The 21,940-nt window shown below is 38.0% G+C and overlaps 2 protein-coding genes across 2 annotated transcripts; both read left to right on the top strand.

Moving 5' to 3' along the window:
• Positions 1 to 724: 724 nt before the first annotated feature.
• On the top strand, positions 725 to 6,532 carry LOC135947017 (uncharacterized). The gene is given in 28 exon segments (XM_065495572.1): positions 725 to 907; positions 1,100 to 1,173; positions 1,224 to 1,278; positions 1,334 to 1,428; positions 1,491 to 1,623; positions 1,702 to 2,430; positions 2,600 to 2,621; positions 2,677 to 2,942; positions 3,004 to 3,130; positions 3,234 to 3,493; positions 3,554 to 3,626; positions 3,680 to 3,744; positions 3,795 to 3,897; positions 3,949 to 4,193; positions 4,242 to 4,307; positions 4,357 to 4,405; positions 4,487 to 4,557; positions 4,618 to 4,983; positions 5,035 to 5,113; positions 5,169 to 5,218; positions 5,274 to 5,309; positions 5,364 to 5,481; positions 5,529 to 5,638; positions 5,686 to 5,748; positions 5,802 to 5,835; positions 5,892 to 5,953; positions 6,006 to 6,108; positions 6,160 to 6,532. Coding segments are annotated over 23 exon segments (2,703 nt in total). The 5' UTR covers positions 725 to 907; positions 1,100 to 1,173; positions 1,224 to 1,278; positions 1,334 to 1,428; positions 1,491 to 1,623; positions 1,702 to 2,346; the 3' UTR covers positions 6,411 to 6,532.
• Positions 6,533 to 10,075: 3,543 nt separating this feature from the next.
• Cont (Contactin) lies at positions 10,076 to 18,811 on the top strand. The gene is made up of 21 exons (XM_065493433.1): positions 10,076 to 10,233; positions 10,409 to 10,595; positions 11,228 to 11,454; positions 11,512 to 11,754; positions 12,051 to 12,201; positions 12,284 to 12,461; positions 12,653 to 12,853; positions 12,912 to 13,014; positions 13,067 to 13,248; positions 13,389 to 13,679; positions 13,782 to 13,919; positions 13,979 to 14,119; positions 14,179 to 14,345; positions 14,395 to 14,533; positions 14,584 to 14,733; positions 15,242 to 15,474; positions 15,532 to 15,894; positions 16,323 to 16,491; positions 16,550 to 16,683; positions 17,037 to 17,220; positions 17,935 to 18,811. The coding sequence occupies exons 2-21, from the start codon at positions 10,410 to 10,412 to the stop codon at positions 18,054 to 18,056; spliced, it is 3,702 nt and encodes a 1,233-aa protein (XP_065349505.1). The 5' UTR covers positions 10,076 to 10,233; position 10,409; the 3' UTR covers positions 18,057 to 18,811.
• Positions 18,812 to 21,940: the final 3,129 nt, after the last annotated feature.

Here is a 21,940-nt window from a genome sequence, read left to right as displayed (position 1 = left end):
TCTTGATAACAATCAGCGGGGTCCAGATGTGCGATACAATTGGTTCGCTTTGCGCAGATCCAAGATGGCATCCGAATGTGGGAAGCAAAAAGCTCTCTTTGGATTGCCGTACGAGTGTCAATAAGAGTTTGTTTTTACAATCCAAGAGACACAAATTATATCACAATATTGGAGAAAACTTGCTTCACGTGAGCCATATTCCGCCAGACGCCATATCTGCGCGTCGCACGAATCTGGTCCCCGCTGATAAAAATTATATTTATCTCATATAAAAGAGAAAAATGTTTTATTGGTAATTATTAATGCAAACTCAGAGCTAAAATTAATTAAATATGTGGGAAAAAATAAGAGTTACTTAGAAACTGCAGATTTTCGCAGATACTATATCATCCTGGTCCCGGTAAAATTGCGCAACTTTCAACAACCAAACGCGAATAATTTCCTTGCTGCAAGAAAAGGTCAACAATCAATTCGACAATAAAAATTTGGGTGTTTGTTGAACGTTGCGCGATTTTATCGGGACGAGGACGATATGGTCAACACACAAAATTTCTCTGAAGTAATATTCATCTCTCTTATCCGTTTTGATTCCTCGAATATCAATTTTACGGCCGTGTGTTGAGGCTGCTGCACTGACTAAATATAATTTTATGAAAAGCCGACAGAAAAGAGCGCGGTGCGTCCGAATGATGCGCACTGAATACACCCTCTGCACTCGCCTTTTTTAACTACACACAGCAATCGAGAGAAGTGTATTTTTGGCTCCAACCATCAGACCAAACGTCCTCCGTCGAGGCAACGCTTGTGCTTAATCACACTGGTACAAAACTTTTCATTTCCAATTCGAATTTGTATTTTTTACTGTGCTGCAGTGAAAAACTCAACTGGAGAACTAACTGATTTTTAGGTAAAGACCAAAGAGAAAAATTGTTGACTTAAGTTTGTTTGTTTGTTTGTTTGTCTTGGTTTTTATATCTCGTTAAACAAACTATCGCCTCAATGCAAGATTTAATATCCTTGAGCAAACATCTGTTTAAACTTTCGTCGCAATATTTTCGCATAAAGTTATTCAAAAAATAAGTTCTCTTTTTTCTTTAAGGTGTATTTCTGAAGATGCAGGCGACTTGTCTGATTAATCGCTTAACAGCATTTATTATTGCTACAGTTTTCTCAGTAAGTTATTTATTTTTATTGAAAATTATTTTCTAATTGTTTTCGATTAGGTTTACTACACTTACAACATTTACGAATATTATACCTTCGCGAGCAAATCCAAAGGTAAAAAATTCGCGTCCCCTTGATGATTTCGCAACCTAATTTTACGCGTCAACAGGCAAAACATCAACATTGGTGATAGCAAGTGCATTCATGCTGCTATGCGCCGTGAGCATCGTCTTCCAGTTCTTTCTCGTCGTTGGAGCAAAAAATGTAAATCACCAACGATTTGTTTTCGATGCGAACGCACGCACCTAAACTGTCTCCAAAAATAGGCAGACGCTAAGAAGGTTTCCCACTGGCTCTTATTTTCGAAATGCGTCAGCTTCCCTTATTTGTTGTTCGTTGTCGGCGCTGTTGCCTACGCCCAATGCTGGATGACCCTCATCTTGGAAGGATCTACCCTGGGTGCGTTTGTCTTTCTTAATTTTTTCCACACAGTCTGTTTATCAAATTTAACCGAGTTTGAAGACGATTTTTTTTCAGTTGTTCTCATAATCAGCGTGGCCCTGATGATGTGGTACGAAAAAGAAATCAAATCTACTGCCCCAAGTGCTCCTACACTGGTGTGAAGAAGAGAAAAGTCGTTTTAAACAGAGTTTTAACGCTTTTTATATCGAAAAAACCAGCATTAAAATAATTTGCAGCATTTATAACAAGCAGAAAAATCAGACTAAAATTTGATTTGAGTTTTTTAGGATGCGAAAGATATTGGAGGAGCAAACAGATGGTATAAATATTTTAATATTAACTTTTATCTAGCTGAAACTATAGTTTTATTGAACATTTTAGCCGTCTGAAAAAATTTAACAAATTATCATTTATTTAATATTTTTAAAAAATAATATGAACAATGCCTTAACAATGCGAGCCAATGTTGTATCAAAAGAATAAATTTTTCTTTGTTTTCATTGGCTATTTAATAAAAAATATTTTTAAAAACACTTTATATATCTAAATATCGCATATTTCCCATAACTGCATAGAGGAGAGCATATATTCAGCAAAAGAACATCGCAATTTCAGGTGTAAATTCATTTGAAACTTTCCCAGGCTTGTGAAATCACACAAAACTTGTCATTCGAGGCCGTTTCCTGTGTGCACAGAACCAATTTCACCAGCACTCGTGTGATGTTTAGTAGCAAAATGAGCTTGTTATGGACGGGAATTTATGTGTTCTTTGCGCTCGCACTTTTAGATAATCTCGCCTCACAGGTTAGTTGGAGTTATTCTTTTGTCACATTTCACCTTTCAATAAAACAGATAATACAGGCCTGCTTGATTATGCAATTAATCTGATTAACAGTTATAAAATAGAAAAATTAATATATTTTGAAAACAAACTCAAATCAAAATGGTCAATAAAATCCTGTGTTTTCAAAAGGTTGAAATGAAGAAACTGAGAGGTAAAGTAAATTAGCAAAGCGCAAAGTGTTTTTAATAGCCATTGTTAAACTGCAGGCAATAAACGGAACTATATTATAAGATGCTGCGGCCGTAAGTCTTGCACAAATGTGTCCCACAAAAAAGCAAACCACACATTGATTAAACAACCGACTGTATCTTTGACGAGTCGTTTTAAAACATTGCCACTTGGAGTAAGCAGAGCCGAGACTGCTGGAGGTAACACGGAAAAAATGGAAAACGCCAAGACGGATGCTGCAGCAGCACCTGAGAGCACTGCAAATGTCAATTTAGACCCACAAATTGATGCAAAGTCACAGGCTGTGATGATTTTCAGTTTTATTTTATGATTTGGAATTAATTGAAGAAAATGTTTAAATATAGCCAGCTGAAATAACAGTTTTTCCGACTGATCTAATGAATGGAGGAGGAACCCCAAGCTCAGAAGCTGAAATTACTGCTGCTGTAGATGCAACGCCACCCACTTCACCGATTGGAATCCCCAAAAGTGGTAGGGCGTTTTTTTTACTTTTTTTACAATGGTCGAATGGTTTACACCAGTCGAAAAGACATTTCATCCGTTTTAACTTTAATTTAAAAATTTCCCTTAAAAGGCTCTACAAATGATGCTTCGAAAACAACTACCTCGACAAACACCCTATTGCCTAATAAAGTCTTGACAAGCACTTCATTGAGAAATGCCGCTTTGACGCAGACGACTGTTTTGGCGCAAACCAGTTCAACCACTGTCACCTCTACAGGCACCTTATCGAATAGCAACTTTTTGAGTGGTGGCTCAACATTAATGTCCCCGTCAACTACTCAAACTAGTACAATTAGTACCAAATCTGCACCGACAACCACTACTCTGCCCGTAAAATTGTCTGATGTAACGATATTGGTTAAACAATGATATCGCCTTTTGTTACTATAGTCCTTGTATAACTGTTCGGATTTAACTTGCGCTAGAAATGCGTCTCTTTTTGACGCTAGTGCGAATCTTATAGGTACCAGTTTTGAGTTTTATTTTAACTTTAGATTTAATTAATTCCATATATAGATGCACAAAAGTATGGTGCCTGGAGGGAAATCTGCGGAGAGCTGTACCTTTTTGGAAAATCAATTGTATTTTAGGATCACAATTCAAACACATAGTTTTTTAATTTACAAATCAGGTGACATGGGAAACTAACGTGAAGAGGTGCTGCAGCATTGGAATGAAACCAGTAGCGTTTGAAACTTTGGAGAAATTCAACTGTTTTAAAAATATTACGCAATGTGATAAATTAAATTTCTTACGCCATTCTTGAATTATGAAAGATAAATCAGATGAAGAGTGGCCTTACAACTTCAACTACTGGACGTCAGCGCGCCAGATTTTCTCCAATAATACCTTTCAGTGGTGTTTGTACAACACTCCTGGAACTTTCACCAACGCCATCCCAATGTGGGCTATTGGACACCCCAATAATTTATTTTCTATGAATTGCGTGCACTTGTCTGTTCCCAAAAATAAAAATACAACCGAGCTGACTCAAAAGAGCTGCAGTAACACATTTATTTTATCATGCAAGGTCTGTGTTTTAATTAAATTGAAAAAAGGTTTTTATTATGATTAACAGGGCCAACCAACTCCAGCCCCACCTTGCTCTACTCCAACCTGTCCCAGTGCCAAATGCAGCAAAAATGTAAATATTGTTAACCAAAAATTTACTAAGTTTAAATTGACTCTTCAAGGACTCATTGTTCTCGTTGGCACGCGACAAAGTTTCTAAATTTCTAGCAAGTGCGTATAAACGAACCATCCGTACATTTTCAAAATCAGGTCATATCCTATATGTTCTGGTTTAACGCATTTATTAAACAGATCCTCCTCAATATGGGTCTTGGAAAAGTATGAATTATCGGATTTTCATGTTCGGCAATGCTAGTAAAACGGTATTATTTTTTAATTTTGTTGATAAATTGTGTGAAATACTAAATTAATTTTAACTGCAGTGGGCTGAAGCGGTCGCGACTTGTTGTGCGCTCGGGATGAAGCTTTTAAGTGTCGACATGGAGTATAAATACAGTGTTTTGTCTCAAATAATAGGTTCAAATTATTCATCCTCTCCCATCTCTACTCAAATATAAATTGTAGGATATGACCAGGAAACTCTGTCCGGAAAATATTGGACTTCAGGAACAGATAACGGCTGCCCCGGCGCGTTCGGATGGTGCGCTGCAAACAAACTGGTCCGAGGGCCGATTTGGGCGCGTGGCGAACCTCACAGTGGCAAAAACTGCATTGCTGTTGATGTCAGAAGCACAAACGCAACTCTTTCGACTGCGGATTGCACCTCAAATCTGCCATTTATTTGCGAAGTATTAATTTCATAGCCTTCCCCAAACCATTTTAAACAAATATTTTCTAAGGTTAGAGACACGAGCAACTCGACTAGTGGAGGAAAAGCAATCAAAGACGAGTGTGCCTCGAATTACAACATATCTGATGGTATTAAATAATTATGTTGTGCTGTTTTTATTTTATTATTGTAACATTTAAACAGTTGAACAAGAAAATATTTTTAACAGTACCAAGTTCGACGTTAAGATAAAGGTTATTGTATTGTGCGTTGCAACTCTGCGCTAAATTTTATTTAAAATTATCACAGTGCTTTTTAAAATGCTTGGGCGAGAGTGGAGGAATAGTAATTTTAATTTATTAAAATGTCACAAAAATCAATTAAAATTTGACGAATTAGATCCTGAACGGTCGAGTTGTTGACGAACAGCTAATAAAATTGGCAGAGACTTTGTCGCCGAACAACAACGAGCAGCTGATGAGCGATCTCAAAGCTGTGGACGAGTGCTCTGGCTTAAGTATTTTTTTTTTTAATAACTGTGGATCTATTTAATTTGATTCACAGAGGGAATGGACGAGTGTGACACGGCGGCTTTAGCTTATCAGTGCGGACAGGAGAAAGCCCCAAATCTGGTTGCGAATGCAATCAAGGTCGTGGAATTGAACATAACTGCAGTAAGTGTGTCGTAAAAATCTTGTTTCATCTGAAATTGGTATTCCAGGAAAAATCTCCATTGCAACCAGCTCTAGGCGAATGTGCAACTGATTATGATTGTGCTGTGGAGGTGTGAAAATATTTTCATTTAATAAATTAAAATTCATTTCAATTTTTCTGCAGCCTTATTACAGAAATATGTTTCTCTCTAACAGCAGTAAAAATTAAATTGAGACGCTTAATTGATGAAATAATTTGTTTAATTGCTTTCAGCACCAGATGATGCTTCGATAATATATATTTGTGGCAAACGCTATCTCTTAGGGAACATAGTTGTAATAATTACAACTTCCTTCAACTTATTTTTTTATATAACACGATTAATAGGCTCCATATCGGAAATCTGCAACTTGGTGTTGCAAGTATGGCTTAAACATCGTTTCCCTAGAAACAGTCGAAGAATTGAACTGCATTGTTGCGTCACCTTTAGGTATTGTGAAATAATATGTTAATAAGAATAATTATATAATTTTCTGATAAGGAGGCCGAACTAAGCCGATTAAAATGTGGACTTCAGCTACCAGGAAAGGAACAGCAAACAACGGATTTCGTTGGTGCACATCCAAAGCTGCGTTTGATCTTTCTATGTGGACAATTCAAAACATTAATGCATATCCTGAAAACCATATATTGACCATGTATGTTCAAACACCACCAGCGAGTACTTATTTTAATACGGATGACGACACTCTAAGTTCTAGTTTCCCCCTTTGTGAAGAACAACCACTGTAAATTTAAAATGGTGCATAATGCCATTAGCAAGCAACAAAAAAGGGTGGTTTTGGCAATATGCGTTGCTTTACATTACTTTCCTTATTTCAAAATTGGAATAATAAATAAATATTCCAACACTGCATCTTTTGTTTGACTTTATGTGACATGATATTCAAAAAATCACTTACATGACTTACATCCTGTACATGTTGAACCTGATGACGATTTTCTGTGTCTGCGAAACACGACACACAATTTGAAAAAAATCCTTAAAGTGGACGATTACATCTATTTATTTATATTAAACAGACGAATCATGGCCTTACAGCTTGAAATATCGGACTGCTGAAGTGTTTGAATTTTGCTTGTACAGTTTCGTGATTCGGTTCACAGGGCCTGAAAACGTGAATGGGGCACAGAACTGCGCGCACTTGTCCATCCCCAGAAACAGAACTCTTACGGTATAGTGCTTACTGGCAGAAACTGCTCTAATAAATACATTTTTTATTGCAAGGTTTGAATGTATAGTAATGGAATTTTGTATTCAAGCTTGTTAATTGTAGGGCAAGTCTCCCTCCTACTTTGCTCCTCAACGTCCTTCAGAGTGTATGAAAGACGTATAAAACAGTATTATTTTAGTGTTTTGGATTTTAATTGAATGAATAGACGGCATTTTACACTGGACTTGACAATGCTACGACCTTTTTGAAAGATGCAAATTTGAGATTAGAGCACGACTGGAAATGGAAAATTTATCTTTCCAACAGACCCACACTCTCTTGACTCTTGGGACCTGGGTTATTTTACATTACCGGAATTAATAGCTCTTCGTTTCACGTGAAAATCTAATTTTTAGATATAGATTTGTCAATATGCACGCGAGATTATCATAATTTTCAGAAGATATTTAATGCGTAGCTTTCTCGGTGTTTAGTGAGCTGCTTATTTGTCCGCAATTTTTATTATTTTAACTAATTCTTTGAAATGAAACGAAATTTCAGTGCTTTCTCAAATGTCTCGGGGAGAGCGGTTGATCTCAATATCAGATTTTCCAGAGTATTTTTTAAAACAAAAAATTAGATTATTACAAATAATTAATAAAACTTTATTTTCTCGCACTAAAAAACCAATCAAATTTCGACTCAGGGGGAATGGACGAGTGTATCAGTGCGGACAGGAAAAGGCACCGACCTTGGTAGCGAACGCCATCACAGCTGCGAAACTCTACAAACGGCGGTACAAAACTGTGTCGCAACCGTTGATATAAAAAAATAAAAACGCTATTTTTCCAGGATGCGTCGCCGTTGGAACCAAAACTCGGACGATGCAACGCTGATTTCGCTAGCGTGACGAACGTGAGAAATAATTCTGATGGTTGCGCCATTTCTCTGATGGGCGTGTATACAGCTAGACAAAAAGCAAAATTTCACCAACAATTGTAGGATTGCTCTCAAAGTTACAACCATTATTCAAATACATAACCCATTTTAAAGTGGAATGATACTTGGCAACAATTGAAAATTATTTAAATTGTTGGATGCCTTAAACAATTGACCGATAAACAATTTGTTCAACAATTTGCAATAGTAAAAAAGGACTTTTCTTCAATAAAAATTCAAATTTTGCCGATTTTCTCCAAAATTTACAGTGCTTGAACATATTTTCTTGGCATATTTCGATTCCTCTCGTCGAGATCTGTCCAACGGCGTATGCCACTTATTGGGGAAACTCTTGGTTTTGAAATTAAATCGGATTTCAAGTAAGGAGACAGCTATTACCATTTGAAAATCACGGTAATTTTGCAGCCAATTTTCTCAAAAAATTACAGTGCTTCTTAGGTCAATTTAGGCTTTAACTGAATCCTAAGGGATGAGTTTATGCATTGGCAACAAGCATTTTCCTGGCTTTTCCAATATCATTCCTCTTTAAATAATCGAAAATCATGGATATGTTGACGAGGGGTGTGGAAGAAAGTTTTATGTAAGGACAGGACCCACTGTATTTAGTTCCAAAATAGAAAAATGGAGTGTTATAAATTTAAATTATTGAACTATTATCCAAATATCTTTTAAAGAAACCGCGTCTTTCTGCTATTCCTACGGTTTATCATTGGCCTCGATCAAAGAATTTAATGAGCAGTGCATCTAACCAAGCAAAACCAATTTCAGTCAGTATATATTTTGATCCGGTTAAAAATAAGATGCAAAATCTCATAATTTCGAATTAGCAAGAAAATGGCATCCCTCTAACGCACGGACATCTGGGACGAGGAAAAGGACGAACGAACAATCTTTTCCGAGGGTGCACGTCAGACACGCCTTTGGAAGTCAATAAATATCCGTGGACCAACCTGAACGGCAATTTTTCCAACTTCATACGCTAAGATTCACATGGCAAAACGCTGGCTGACCCGAAATTCATCCTGGGAAATGACGAAGACGCTGTAATGTACCTATTAATGCTATTTTAGCAAGTAAAAAAATCGCTATAAATAATGCAATCAAATAAGTAATTAAATCAATAATAAATTAAACTCAATACCTGTGCAATGATAAATTATCCTTGGCGACCAGGGCTATAAAAACACCAGCTTTGACAGCTAAAAGAAACTCATTTATCTATTTAAATGTGAAAAGGACGGTGAGAATCGGTCCCTCTCTGTATGATGCCCAGATGCGTCTCACATCAGGTATTCTCTAGCAATCAACAGTGATCGACATCTTTTAATTCTTACAGGTTTTTTATTAATCAACATCAGAATCACCTTGCTAAAAGAGACATATAACAATATCATGAAATTTACTTAGGAAATATTTTCCGAACATTTGCATTTTTTTCCAGAGATATTGAACTATCATACTTGTTGTAGTCATTAAATAATTAATTAAAAAAAACGTTTTTGTTCAGCAATTGAATTACGCAGTTTTCCCAAAAGCACTTGCACAAAACAGGGAACATATTTATATACATCCCCTTACAAACTGCCAGACATAGGGGAAACTATATACGCTGTGCCGCACAATCGAGATAAGCTCTCTGGGAATAAAGTTCCAGCACACACACAGTCTCGTCGTCGTCTTGCTTCGCTTTTTGTAAAGCGCCGGGGAAGCAGCTATTTATGAGCGCGGTTGCACGTTGTAAAGTCTGCCTTTTACCTTTTACTCATTCAGTATTCATCCGCCAAGAAAGGGTCGCATGAATTTTACTCCTCCATTTTTACACTGAGACGTTTCGGCAAAGTGCTTACTCAACGAACTTAAATAATCGCTTTTTGTCTCAAATATTATAATTTTATGGGATATTTCATTAAAAACTTTTAATAATAGTAAAAATAATAATTAGTGGAATACATAGTTAAATTTTTCTGCTCTCAAAGCGGAGTAATTAAAATTCAAAATTTGCAATTCGAGAGTATTCTGCACAAAAAAGCATATTAATTTTCATCTGCAATAATTATAGATGGGTTGTGCCTCTTCAAAATTAAATCGATTAACCTATACATATCTTTAACCGGTTAATATTTTCCCTGCTTATGTATAATTTATTCTCCTTTTCATGAGGAGAAGGAGTAAATCATAATCTCATTTCTATATTTAAAGAACGGCATGCGAAATTTCTGAGAAAAATTCTATTTAAACACAAACTGCCACCCGCCTGATTTCAAAACGGTAAAAAACCGGCCGCGAATAACCGGCAAGGAATGCGCGTTTCTCGTTTCTCCGCCGCCCCTTGTTTACTGTTTGCAACCTGCCGTTTGTTCGTTACACCTGTAGCGACAGCGACGCAACCGAATTTCTATACACAATTCTGCATGAATTCTTCACGGAATTGAGCGGAAGAGGTAAGATCGCTTTCGGGCCGCCGTGTCGCACCGCTGGGCCCAATATTTCTCTCACGCCTCGCGCAAAAATTCGAGAAACAGTCTCGCGTTTCTCACGCTGGTGCCACTCCCTAATGTGACTCACCTGAATAATGCCCTGATGGATTAATTTTCGCGATTTTCGCAATATTCGCAGAATGAGGACGGCTGTGTGGCTGCTGGTCGCGCTGGGGACGCTGGTGTCCGGCCAGAGGTCCGAGACGGAAAGGGAGAGAGAACTGGAGCTGCGATGCCCGAAGCACTGGATCCAGTTCAGGTCTTCCTGCTACAGATTCATCAAGTCGCCCAACAGGCCGCGCGTCCAAGCCAGACAAAACTGCCAGGTTCGCATAAATTTCGCTCTTCTGAATAAAAAAATCTCTAAAAATTGCTTCAAATTGACCGAGTGCCGTTTAAACTTCTGAGAAAATCGACTCCAATTTAATCAAGTGGCCATTGAGCTCTGTCTCCTTATTAAAAATCATTTTTAACACTAGAAGATAGATAAATTTAGCTCTTAATTTGCACAATGATGGAGAGGTAGCAGATTTTACGTTAAATTTAGCAAAATCTGACATTTTAATTATTGTTCATCATTAAATTATTGTAAACTATAGAAATAAATTATTGTTGCTAATTTTTTTTTGCATTTTATTATGCCAAACAATATCAGAATATTAAAAATTTGGCTCCAACAATCAGACAGAGGGAATATTGATTCCTAATCTTCTACTTTCCCTGCAATAAACAAAATAGATTTAGTTTTCTTGCAGAAATTCACTCTGATTTCTTTAATTGTTGCTTTTGGGATTCATATAATTTAAAATAATTGTTAACCAGATCTGCATATTTTACAAAATCATATTTTGGCACGTGTTTCAATGCATAAAAATGTTTTCTTTTTAAATAACGGGTAGAGAGTTGTATTTTTCCTCAGTTAACGTCTTAAATGTATCAATTTTATTGATTTCCCCAGGTCTATGACGCTGATTTGGTCAGCGTGGACACTCTGGACGAGCACACATTCGTGATGCAGCAGCTGCAGTGGCAAGATCCGCAGCATCGCACCTGGTACACGAGCGGCAGGCAGCAGAGCCCGGGCTACTGGGTCAACGAGGGGGACAACTCGCAGCTGACCAACATGGATGCGGCCTTCTTCCCTGACTACGACAATACACCAGGCCGAGACTTCCTCGCCTACGGGTAACTATTTAAAATATTAGTTAAATTAAATTTTTTTTATAATTTCGTCGCTTTTAGTTACGACCAGAAGACCCAGAAGTGGGGATTCAAGAAAGTGCGCGGTGATGAGTATTTTCTCTTTATTTGCGAGGCGCCCGTCAGGTCTTTGCACCATGTCATGTTTGACGATCGAACCCACGAGTATGGTCTGGAGGTGAAAGACCCTGAAAAGGTTCCTCGCGGACCTTACTTCGTGAAGCAGCCTGTGAATGTCGATTACGATGCGTCTGGCCAGCGAACGCAGAAATACGTCACATTGACGTAAGTAGTTTAAAAATTGTAGTAATTACAATATAAAAGTCTTGGTCTGACCTCAAGAAAAAAAAATTAAACCCCCTTTTTTATCAGTGTGATATTATAGTCATTATAACGTTACGCAATAAGAATAGAGTACAATATTAATGCTGTATATATCATTATCATTTTATACATAAATATTTTAAAATGGAAAATAAATTCCCTAAATTAAATGAGAAATGTATTCTCCTTCACGGGTAAAATTTGATTATTTTTAAAAATATTTTTCTCTTTCAATACTAATTAAACATTCCTTGCAGTTGTGTGGCTAAGGGCTACCCAAATCCGACTTACGAGTGGTTTAAGGAGGTGTACGAAAGCGACCGAGTGGTGGCCAAGAAAATCGATCCCCTGAAAGACGGTCGTTACACCATCAGCGGCGGTTCCCTTATCATCTATGAGCCGAAACAGGTTTGAAACACCCAATTTTACAGAGTATTTGATTCATAAATTACTCTTTTCAATCCAAAAATTAAATTTATCCCATCAATAGATTGAGGACAATGGACAGTACCACTGCAGAGCTTCGAACAAGTTTGGCAACATTGTTTCTGAGAGCGTGCTGCTTTCGTTTGCGTTTGTTGGAGAATTTAACCTGAAGAGATCTGCAGAGAGGGGCCAGCAAAATTGGGGCAAAGCCATCCATTGCGACCCTCCGCAGCATTACCCAAGTAAATTGCTAATTAATTATAATATATCTCAGCACAAACACAATTTTATTGATTTTAAAATCAGATATAACAATAGTTTAAATTAATTTTAGGAAGAGGATTTGATAACGTGGGAGGTGAAACAAAACATGTTACAATCAATGCATTAATCAGTTAAGCTTCAGAATTTTAACTTGATTTTCCACTTCCAGGTATCACATACAGCTGGGCTCGTGACTACTTCCCCAATCTAGTCGAGGAAGACAGAAGAGTTTTCGTCTCCTATGATGGCAACCTGTACTTTTCCTCCCTGGAAAACATTGACAAAGGCAACTACACATGCAGCGTCAAGAACAGCGTCTCGAAAACAGGTCGCAACGGACCGATTTTCCACCTAGACGTCATCCCACACTGTAAGTTTTGCCTCGTAAAATCAAATCAAGCCCATAACTGATAAATAAATACTCTCAGCCAACTCCCAGCAGCTCAAGTTCGGCAACAACTTCCCCCAAGCCTTCCCGCAAGCTCCTGTCGCGGGTCAGGAGGTCCGTTTGGAGTGCGTCGCCTTTGGATAGTAAGCTTTCCACTTTCGCCAGACTTTCTCTTATTAATTCACGCGAAAACAGCCCCGTTGTTTCTTACAACTGGACAAGGAAAGGATCGAATTTGCCTAGAGGCGCGATCGTCTCAAACTACAACCGCGTCCTGACCATTCCTCGCGTCACAGTCGAGGATCAGGGCGAGTACGTCTGTCGAATCTACAACGACAAGCAGTCCATGACCAATTCCGTTATGCTGACCATCAGAGGTATTACCATAGATTCTGTCTGCTCAGAGACATTTTCCCTTATCCAACTATAACCTGTTAGAAAATACGTTGAATTTAAAAGAGTAGATTAACCTTTTCATTCACTCTTGGTTCTCATGCATTGATTTTATCCTAAACAGCTGAGCCAAACTTCACCATTCCCCTTGTGGACAAGCATATAGACAAAGGCTCCGATTTGACCTGGACTTGCGAGGCTTTTGGTATACCTGACGTGGCGTATTCCTGGTATAAAAACGGCATGTTGCTTGATCCGTACAACATAAGCATCGAAGACCGAGAGCGAATCATCATAGTGGACAATGTCCTCACTATCAAAGCTCTGAGTGCAGAGATGGACGACGGAATGTATCAGTGCCAGGCGACAAACCAGCTCAAAACCAGATTTTCCTCAGCTCAACTCAGAGTTTTGTGTAAGTTAATTTCATTTTATTTCTATCATTTTATAGGGCTATTATAATATACAAAATGTCCTTAAAAGATTATATAATTTATTATTACTCTTCTTCTGGCAGCATTGAAGCCATCATTCCGCAAACACCCGCTTGAAGCTGAAACCTATGCTCACGAAGGAGGAAATGTGACTATTAAATGCAATCCAGAAGCAGCACCGATGCCCAAGTTTACCTGGAAGAAAGAAAATAATGTTCTTGGTAAGACTAGTTAAAAACCGTGTTAAAACAAACCTTACTAATCATGGATCCCCCTCCAGGATCAAGTGGAACAAGACGAATTCTTGAAAACGGCAACTTGGTAATCACCAGAGTGTCCAGAGAAGACGCCGGAGTGTACACTTGCATCGCCAGAAACGTGCACGGCTCTGACGAAAGCAGGGGCCGCTTGGTCGTCATGAGTAGGCTACGAAATTTCGAATCAGAGCCAGTTCAACTCACATCTATTTTCCATTTTCAGGAGGCCCATCTTTTGTGCGAGAGCCAAAAAAGAGAATTGTCGCCAGCTACGGCAGCAATATTTATCTAGAGTGTTCTGCTTACTCCGAGGAGATTCTCGACCTGGCCTTCACCTGGAATATGAACGGGCTCTCCCTGAAGGACAAATACAGGGAAAACTCCACAGTGGTAAGAGCAAGTTAGTCTAATTTGAGCTTAAATTAATTTTTTTATGCAGACCTTGGACGGGGGAAGACTGAAAATCGAGAATTCAACCTTTGCTGACGCTGGCACGTACGAATGCATCGTTGAAAGCACAGTTGGGTTTATTTCAGCCAAGACTGAAGTGATCATTGACGGTCCTCCTGGACCACCAGGTAAAATCAACCATCCTGTCTGAAATTTGGGAGTTAATATCTAATTACAGGAGCTGTTGATGCTAAGCCTGTCGCCAGATCCTCCCCACGATCTGTTGTGATTTCCTGGGCAGATGGCGCCAAGCACGGCCGAGACATCACCTACTTCCAGATTACTGGTCGCACCAAGTGGAACAGCACCTGGCTCATTTTGGCTGAAAGTGAGTTGAATTATCTTTAAAAATTAATAAGAGGGGAAATATTTATGCTTTTAATTCAATTGCAAGAATTGATCTACAGCTCAATGTTTGTTGATTTAAATTTTTCAAAAATATCATCAAAGAAGACAACCTGCTCTTCTTGCGAGGAAATTTAAAAGGAATATTCTTAAAAAATAAAAATACAAAAACCCGAAAAAATCAACCATTTTTTAATCAGCTCGTCAATAACCAATTTGCTTTAATCTTTGATACAATTTTTGTTTTTATTGTGAATTGGCAGGGTAACTTTACCCAATACATCCCCAAATTAGCAAAAATATCATTTGGAAACAGGAAACTGACGGAAAATGAGGGAAAACATTGTTTCTGTATTTTCCTGAAATTTTATTGTATATTTTTATTAATTTTTTGACGTAATAAATTTTTTCTGAACTTTCTACCGTCTCAGGACCATCCCTAGTTATTCACATTTCACATCATTAACTGATTTTTTTGTGATTGTTTCCAGATGTGACAGCCAACAAGTTCTTCCTGCAGAAGCGTCGAGAGTATGAAGTGACTGACGTGCTTTCTCCGTGGTCCGTATACGAGTTCAGAGTTGCTGCAGGCAACAGCCTTGGGCTTGGCATTCCATCAGCACCGTCGCCCTTTTTCAACACGCAGCCAGACAAGCCCTACGTGGCGCCGGTAAACATTGGAGGCGGTGGTGGAAAAATCGGAGACCTGACCATCACTTGGGATGTAAGTGTTCGATCATTTCAGCCGAAATTTGTTATTTTACTCGTAATTTGATTGCAGCCGCTGAGCGAAGGCGAACAAAACGGCCCTGGAATTTTCTACAAGGTTTACTGGAAGCGAGTGGGCTCAAACTCCGAGTTCCAATCGCAGGAATTGAGGCATCACGGCAACATTGGCCGACAAGTGGTCAAGGTGCAATACGAATTTTACTACACCGAATTCGAAGTGAAGGTGCAGTCTGGCAACTCGATTGGCTTCGGCCCCATTTCGGAACCAGTCATCATCTACAGCGCCGAGGACATGCCCCAGGTCTCTCCAAGCCAAGTGTCTGCGCTCTCCTTCAACTCGACCGCGCTCAATGTCTCTTGGGTGCCAATCGAAATGACCAGGGACAAAATCAGAGGAAAACTCATAGGCCACAGAGTGAGTAGTAATTTGTACTTGAATGTTTGCGAATTTTTTATCTCTTGTTTTGAAAATTATTGACGTGATTCATTTCCTCTGACCACTCTTTACAAACCATAAAAATTTAATAGGGCGTTAGTGTTATATTTTTGTTAATTTTAGTTCTTAAAAAATGAAAATTCCTTCATTTTTGTACTTTGGTCCTTAAATGTTGACTCCTCTGCCGAAAGATCAGACTGAATGCCGTAGAAATAATATATAAACATTTTACACAAACATTTGATTACTTCTTACGTTTATCTCTTGAAAGTGTTGGAGAAAAACGCATAATTGCTTATTTAAAACTGATTCCTGATTTTTATGATATACAGGATCAAACTATTTTTAAACTCTTCGCCTTTTGGATTTATTTGAAGGTAGCTATTAACTTTTCCCTTTGTTAACAGCTGAAGTATTGGAAGAAGGATGGCCGAGAGGAGGACGCAGTCTACTACCTCAGCAGATCGACCAAGCCATGGGCCCTGATTGTCGGTTTGCAGCCCAATGAATACTACTACGTAAAATGCATGGCCTACAACACAGCCGGAGAAGGGCCTGAGAGCGAACGTTACATTGGTATAATATTACTCTCCATTTTAAGCCTCAGAAAAATCATAATCAAATAAAATTTCAGAGCGCACATTCCGAAAAGCCCCGCAGAAAGCTCCGACGGCTGTTCACGTGCATCCAGTTGATCCTTCCACTATTCGAGTCGTCTGGCGTTACGTGGCGCCCGCGCCAGATGAGGAACCTATCATTGGATACAAGGTAAATTCATTCATTCTTATCTAGAAAGAAAGAATTTTGTGATTCGAAATTCAATATGCTGGGAGACGAACCGGCGCCGACTCGCCACTTGCTGGTTTTCGCACCTTTCCAGCGGCTTTAGAGGGACTAACGTTTGGGGTTTCAATAAAAGCCTGGTTCGGGGATGCCAAGAGATGGCCAAAATTGGGCCCAAGCTCCTCTGCGTCCACTCGGTGGACCCAATGAACAAATATAGTCCTCGGAAAGTGCTGAGCAGAAGTTTTAAAAAAGGGAACAAAGTTTTCCCCTGAAATATTTAATTGAATTCAATACAAAATATGGTTCTCATCCTCAATGGGTTGTTTCTGTTTTAGATCCGCATCTGGGACATCGACCACGACTTCAGCACAGCGAACGACACGCTCGTGCAAATCGGCTCCAAACTGGAGGCTTACTTATACGACCTGACCCCTGGCAAAGCTTACAGCTTGCGTGTTCTTGCTTATTCCAATGGTGGCGACGGCAGAATGTCTTCGCCCGCCATCAAATTCCAAATGGGTGTGTATCATTGAGATTCATAATATTTTACCCAACTTTTTTACAGTCCTGTTGAATAGCAATTTTTCCTTAATTGTCGCTGAATCCTTCATGTTTTCTATCTCTTTTAACACCTTTGACTTGTGAATTTTAGTTGTTGATTTTACTGCCAAATTGATTAGGTTTTTGGGATGAAAATTTATTGTTTTTGGGAATTACGATGTTTTTTGAATTAATATCATGCTTACATTCCCTTTTTCAACATTATTTCTAGTCTTTGCTAGATTCCACAAAAATTATGAGTGCTTAGAGGTTCTCAAGCTCTTGTTTTTAAATTTTAAAGTAAAAATGATTATCAGAAACACTTAAATTTTCAAGATCTAAAATAAAGTAGGACAGCTTGAGAGAAAATTAAGCTTTAAAATCAAAATATAAACGCATGTTAGTGAGATTTTTTCGTCCAAAACTGTTCATTCAGTCGGTTTTGTGCAAATAGTTCATTCATTTTTAATTTTTAATTAATGACGTGTTAAAATCTTCCGACATTATTGACATTTGCAGAGCTCGGAAAAAGTTTTTCTCTTCTAAGTCTAACAATATCTTCCAACCTTTAGAATACATAGCATCTTGTTGTATTGTACAACTATCTTAGTGTCAGGGTTGTAGTGAAATTTAGTGTCAAATAAAAATAAATCATGTTTTAAACGTGACTTGTTAATTTTCTTGCATGTGAAGGCGACAAAGAGCTGCGGCGCAGTAATGAGGCTCCTGCTTTGACGACGCACCCCCTCCTCCTCATCTTCTCCGTGTTTGTTGTCCACCAGGCGCTTTTGCGCCACCAAATCAACATTCCGTAAATTTTATATATATCGACTCCATATCAACAAGGTATTTTACAGAATTGTAATAGGTCCACAGATTTCATATTATATATATACTTATCTTAGGAAATTTCACACAAAGGGCGTGGTTTCAGTGATATTTAAAATTTCCAGCAGAAATTGGAGCGTCAGGAGCAATTTTTAACGCACACAGTGCATGTTTAAGTATGAAATTGTTATTTTTGAGTGCCTTATTCAATCTCATTGACGTACAATAACAATTAATCTTTTTAAATAGTCATAGATGACAATTTTTCTCTGGGCATGCGCCTATAGTGAAATCTAAATTATGTTGTATGGTACGACTTGTTTGCAATGATTGATATTAGGAAAGTTGCAGGTTGTTTTATAGCAGCTAATTTTGTCCGTTTTGCCTCTAGGCACATTTATTGGTTTTATACACACAATTTAAATTTTTATTTTTAAAATATATAAATTGATATATTTTCCTTAGTTTGTAAGTCGAGAAATCCGTCCAATTATTACCACGTGACTGTTCTAGATAGTTTTAAGATCATTACTTTATTAACAAGTAGAATGATCAGAATCTCCATTCAAGTGGTACGTTTATATAATGTTCTCGTAGAGAAAATAGTGTCAAAAGATGAAAATCAAGGCCTGTGCAATCGAACTTTTGTACTCAATCGCTGTCATTTATCAAAAAAGTATGCTTTTACCTTTTTTAGATACTAATAAAATCGAAAGTCCATGTACGATTAATAAAAAAACGTTTTTAATTTCATTCTTTTAATCTATCCGAAATAATGCGATTAATTTTCCGTTCAATTTGACATTTGGCTGAATGTACGGTTGATGGCATCAACTCACAATTAGGGATGCTAATTTTTATGGGGTTCGATTAATACGTTTTAATGCACTGTTAAGCATCAAGAGGCTTCAAAGAGCAGAAGATTATTACGTGATTTTTTGCCATTTTTGTGAGAAGAAAAAAATTTAATTAATAGCGAGTCAAGTAAACAATTGGAACAGAAATATTTTGCTCAAACTCTGTAATTAAGAATTGATTTAATGGGTTTCCGACTCCTGATATTGTTTTAAATATTTTTGTATGACCTTATAATTTAAAGAGGGGCTTTGAGTTTTTTCTATTAGAGGAATCCGATTTTTTTAATACGACTCAGTGGTAAAATTTTAGTTTTGGTTAGGTGTATATGTAGTAAAGATAATAAAATGTTATTTTCTTCATTTTTTTAATTACTGGAATAAAAATTTGATTTTAACGACACGTGATTAACAGTTTTAATGAAATTTATTCAATTTTCAATCGTGATTTGATTTAACCGGCTTAAAAACAAGAATAATTAAAGCCATAAACTGCTGACATCAACGGGCCGATTTAAAACGTTCCAAAAGTTCTTCTGCTCTGCGCCATCCTCGTTGATGTAAAACTGAAGACTTGCAGCGTCTGCTCATGCTGCTTTGAGCGAGAGGAACAGTGCAAGCATCCGTGTAGCTGACTGAGATGAAAATTCACTTCCACGCGGCCTTTCAAGTGGAACGGCTGGTTGCTGTCGACCGGACAACTATCTGCTTGCTACCTGCACCGCGGCGTCTCCTCTACCTGATTTGATAGTACAAAAAGCAAGCCTGCGAGAGGAAATGCCACCGCTTTAAATGAGTGTATCAAATTATTGTGTGCACAAAAAGCGGTCTGACTGTGAGTGTGTGTGAGAGAGAGAAAGATGCTGCTCGGAGAATTCTCTCTCGGCGCGATCGAGGGCTGCAGAAAGAGCAGACGAACAATGGTCGCGGCGGCGCGGAGAATTCCTGCATTTTTGATCGCGCCACCTGCAACGGTTGCGAACGTTATATTTCAGCAGATCTACACGTTGATTGATTTCTGTGCGCCGGTCCAATTCGATTCAATGGAAATTTTCGCCGGCCTCGCAAAAAGCAAACACATGTCAACCGCTTTTTCAATGTTTTCTGTCAATTAATGGATTCCGCCCCGATATTTATAGCATAGCGAGTGGAGACGAGCCGCCATCTCTCAAAAGCCGAAAGAGCGATAAATTCATTCATTTCTTCTCCCGATGCAGATTTATTACGCACATAGACGTCTCTATTTCTCAGTTTGCGTTTCGAGTTGAAAATTGCGGCGGCAGCCGGCTGTGTTTGATCATTTCGCCGCGCGCGGCCTGCTAATGATGATGACGCCTTCAATTCCCAAGCAAGAAGCGCGTAGCTAATTTCCTTTTGATTATTTGCGCGACTTTTGTTGTTATTTGCTAAGGTTCTCACATTAAGCACCACTGCTCATTTTTTTAACCTGAAGGTTAATTTTATTATTAATTTCAAACTCGCCCAACGTACAAGAAAAGCCCCATTTTCTTGCATGCACTCAGAATATTGTAATTTTCAGGCACTTTTTAAATTTTTTGTCCCGTTCAAAGCACTTTTCTTGATTTTTAATGAGTCTGAATTAAATAATCTCATTACTAATTAATTCCCTGAGCTCAAATAAATATTAGAAAGTGGATTATTATGCAACATTTTCAATTTCCTCATAATTGCTGTTTCTATACCAAACTCCGATAGTATTTTTAAATAAGAAATTAATTTTTTAAGAATAATGATTTTGCGGAAAATATATTTTTGCCGCAAATTCGTTTATCGTGCTTTTCACCGTTTGCATTTTTTAAATTATTGATAAAATATTTTTTATCCTGGCTATACATAGTCGTATCCGTTTTATAAACGAATTTTTTCAGCTTATTTAATGCTTGTCCTTGTCCTCTAGAAGCAAAAATTCAGCTATCAATTTTAGAACAGAAATTTTGTTGCAGAGTTTCTATTTTCCGAGCTCATCAGCAAGCAAAAAACCAGGTTAATAAAAAATTCTAGGATAGGCGTTAAATCAATTTGTTTTGGTAATGACTTATTTTAGAGGAAAATTTATGATATTTTGCAAAATATTTGTCCAAATATGAATTTAATCAGTTTCATGTCCAATCAAATCGTTTAATAATTTAATCAAACACACAAAAAACAATAGAATTGTGGCTTGACTAATTCAATTTTCCTTTCTCAATGAAAGGAAATTGAGAGAAGTCTCAATCCCGAGCAAATAACACATAAAACGGCCTCAACCTTGCCGTCCTTTGTATAATTATTTAATTGCGGTCATCAGTCTCGAGCCAAACAAAAAAAATATACTCATTCGTGTCTGATATCGCGTGACTCTTGATGATATTCTGCTCCAATTTATGAATAACGACTGCGCTCTAAACGACCACTTTCCTCCTGTTTCCACATCTGCGTGTCTTGTCTGCGAGATTCCACTCCTCTCCGCTTGCTCTCGTCGGGGTTTATTTGACCAATTACTATTCAGATCGCGCATCATTCGAACGGGATAATAACAATTTAGTTGTGCACAAAAAGAGGCACGAAACAGGTGCGCACTTAATTCTCCATCAAAAGCGGGCCTTTCGCTTTCGGTGCCTTTTTTTGTGGCCGCGTAAAGACGGCGCGGCTCTCCACGGTGGACACGAGGAATGCGTGTGTGTGTGAGAAGAAAAGTGTCTCGGGGGCCTTCCTGGGAGGGCTTCTTTTCATTCATCTCTTCGCCAGACTAATCTCTCCCTTATTTTCTACCTTTCAATCAGGATCAAACTGACAATCAGATTTAAAATATGATCGATGAGAATGCAGAGTTGAACCTAAATTAAATTATAAAAACATTCCAGAAGATTTTTCATGAAACGCAGCTGTTTGTAGGGGAGATAATTATTATTTGTTCATGAATTTAAAATTTGTTGGCTTCAAAAATAAACGATTTTCAAGCTGTTCAGTTTGCTATGTTTTATAATTCACCAGACAAAAAATTTGAAGGTACAAAA

Source organism: Cloeon dipterum, chromosome X, assembly GCF_949628265.1.
Source record: "Cloeon dipterum chromosome X, ieCloDipt1.1, whole genome shotgun sequence".
In the NCBI taxonomy this organism is placed as follows: Eukaryota; Metazoa; Arthropoda; class Insecta; order Ephemeroptera; family Baetidae; genus Cloeon; species Cloeon dipterum.
The sequence above is the reverse complement of the archived record's forward strand: the minus strand, read 5'-3'. Positions and strand labels throughout refer to the sequence as shown.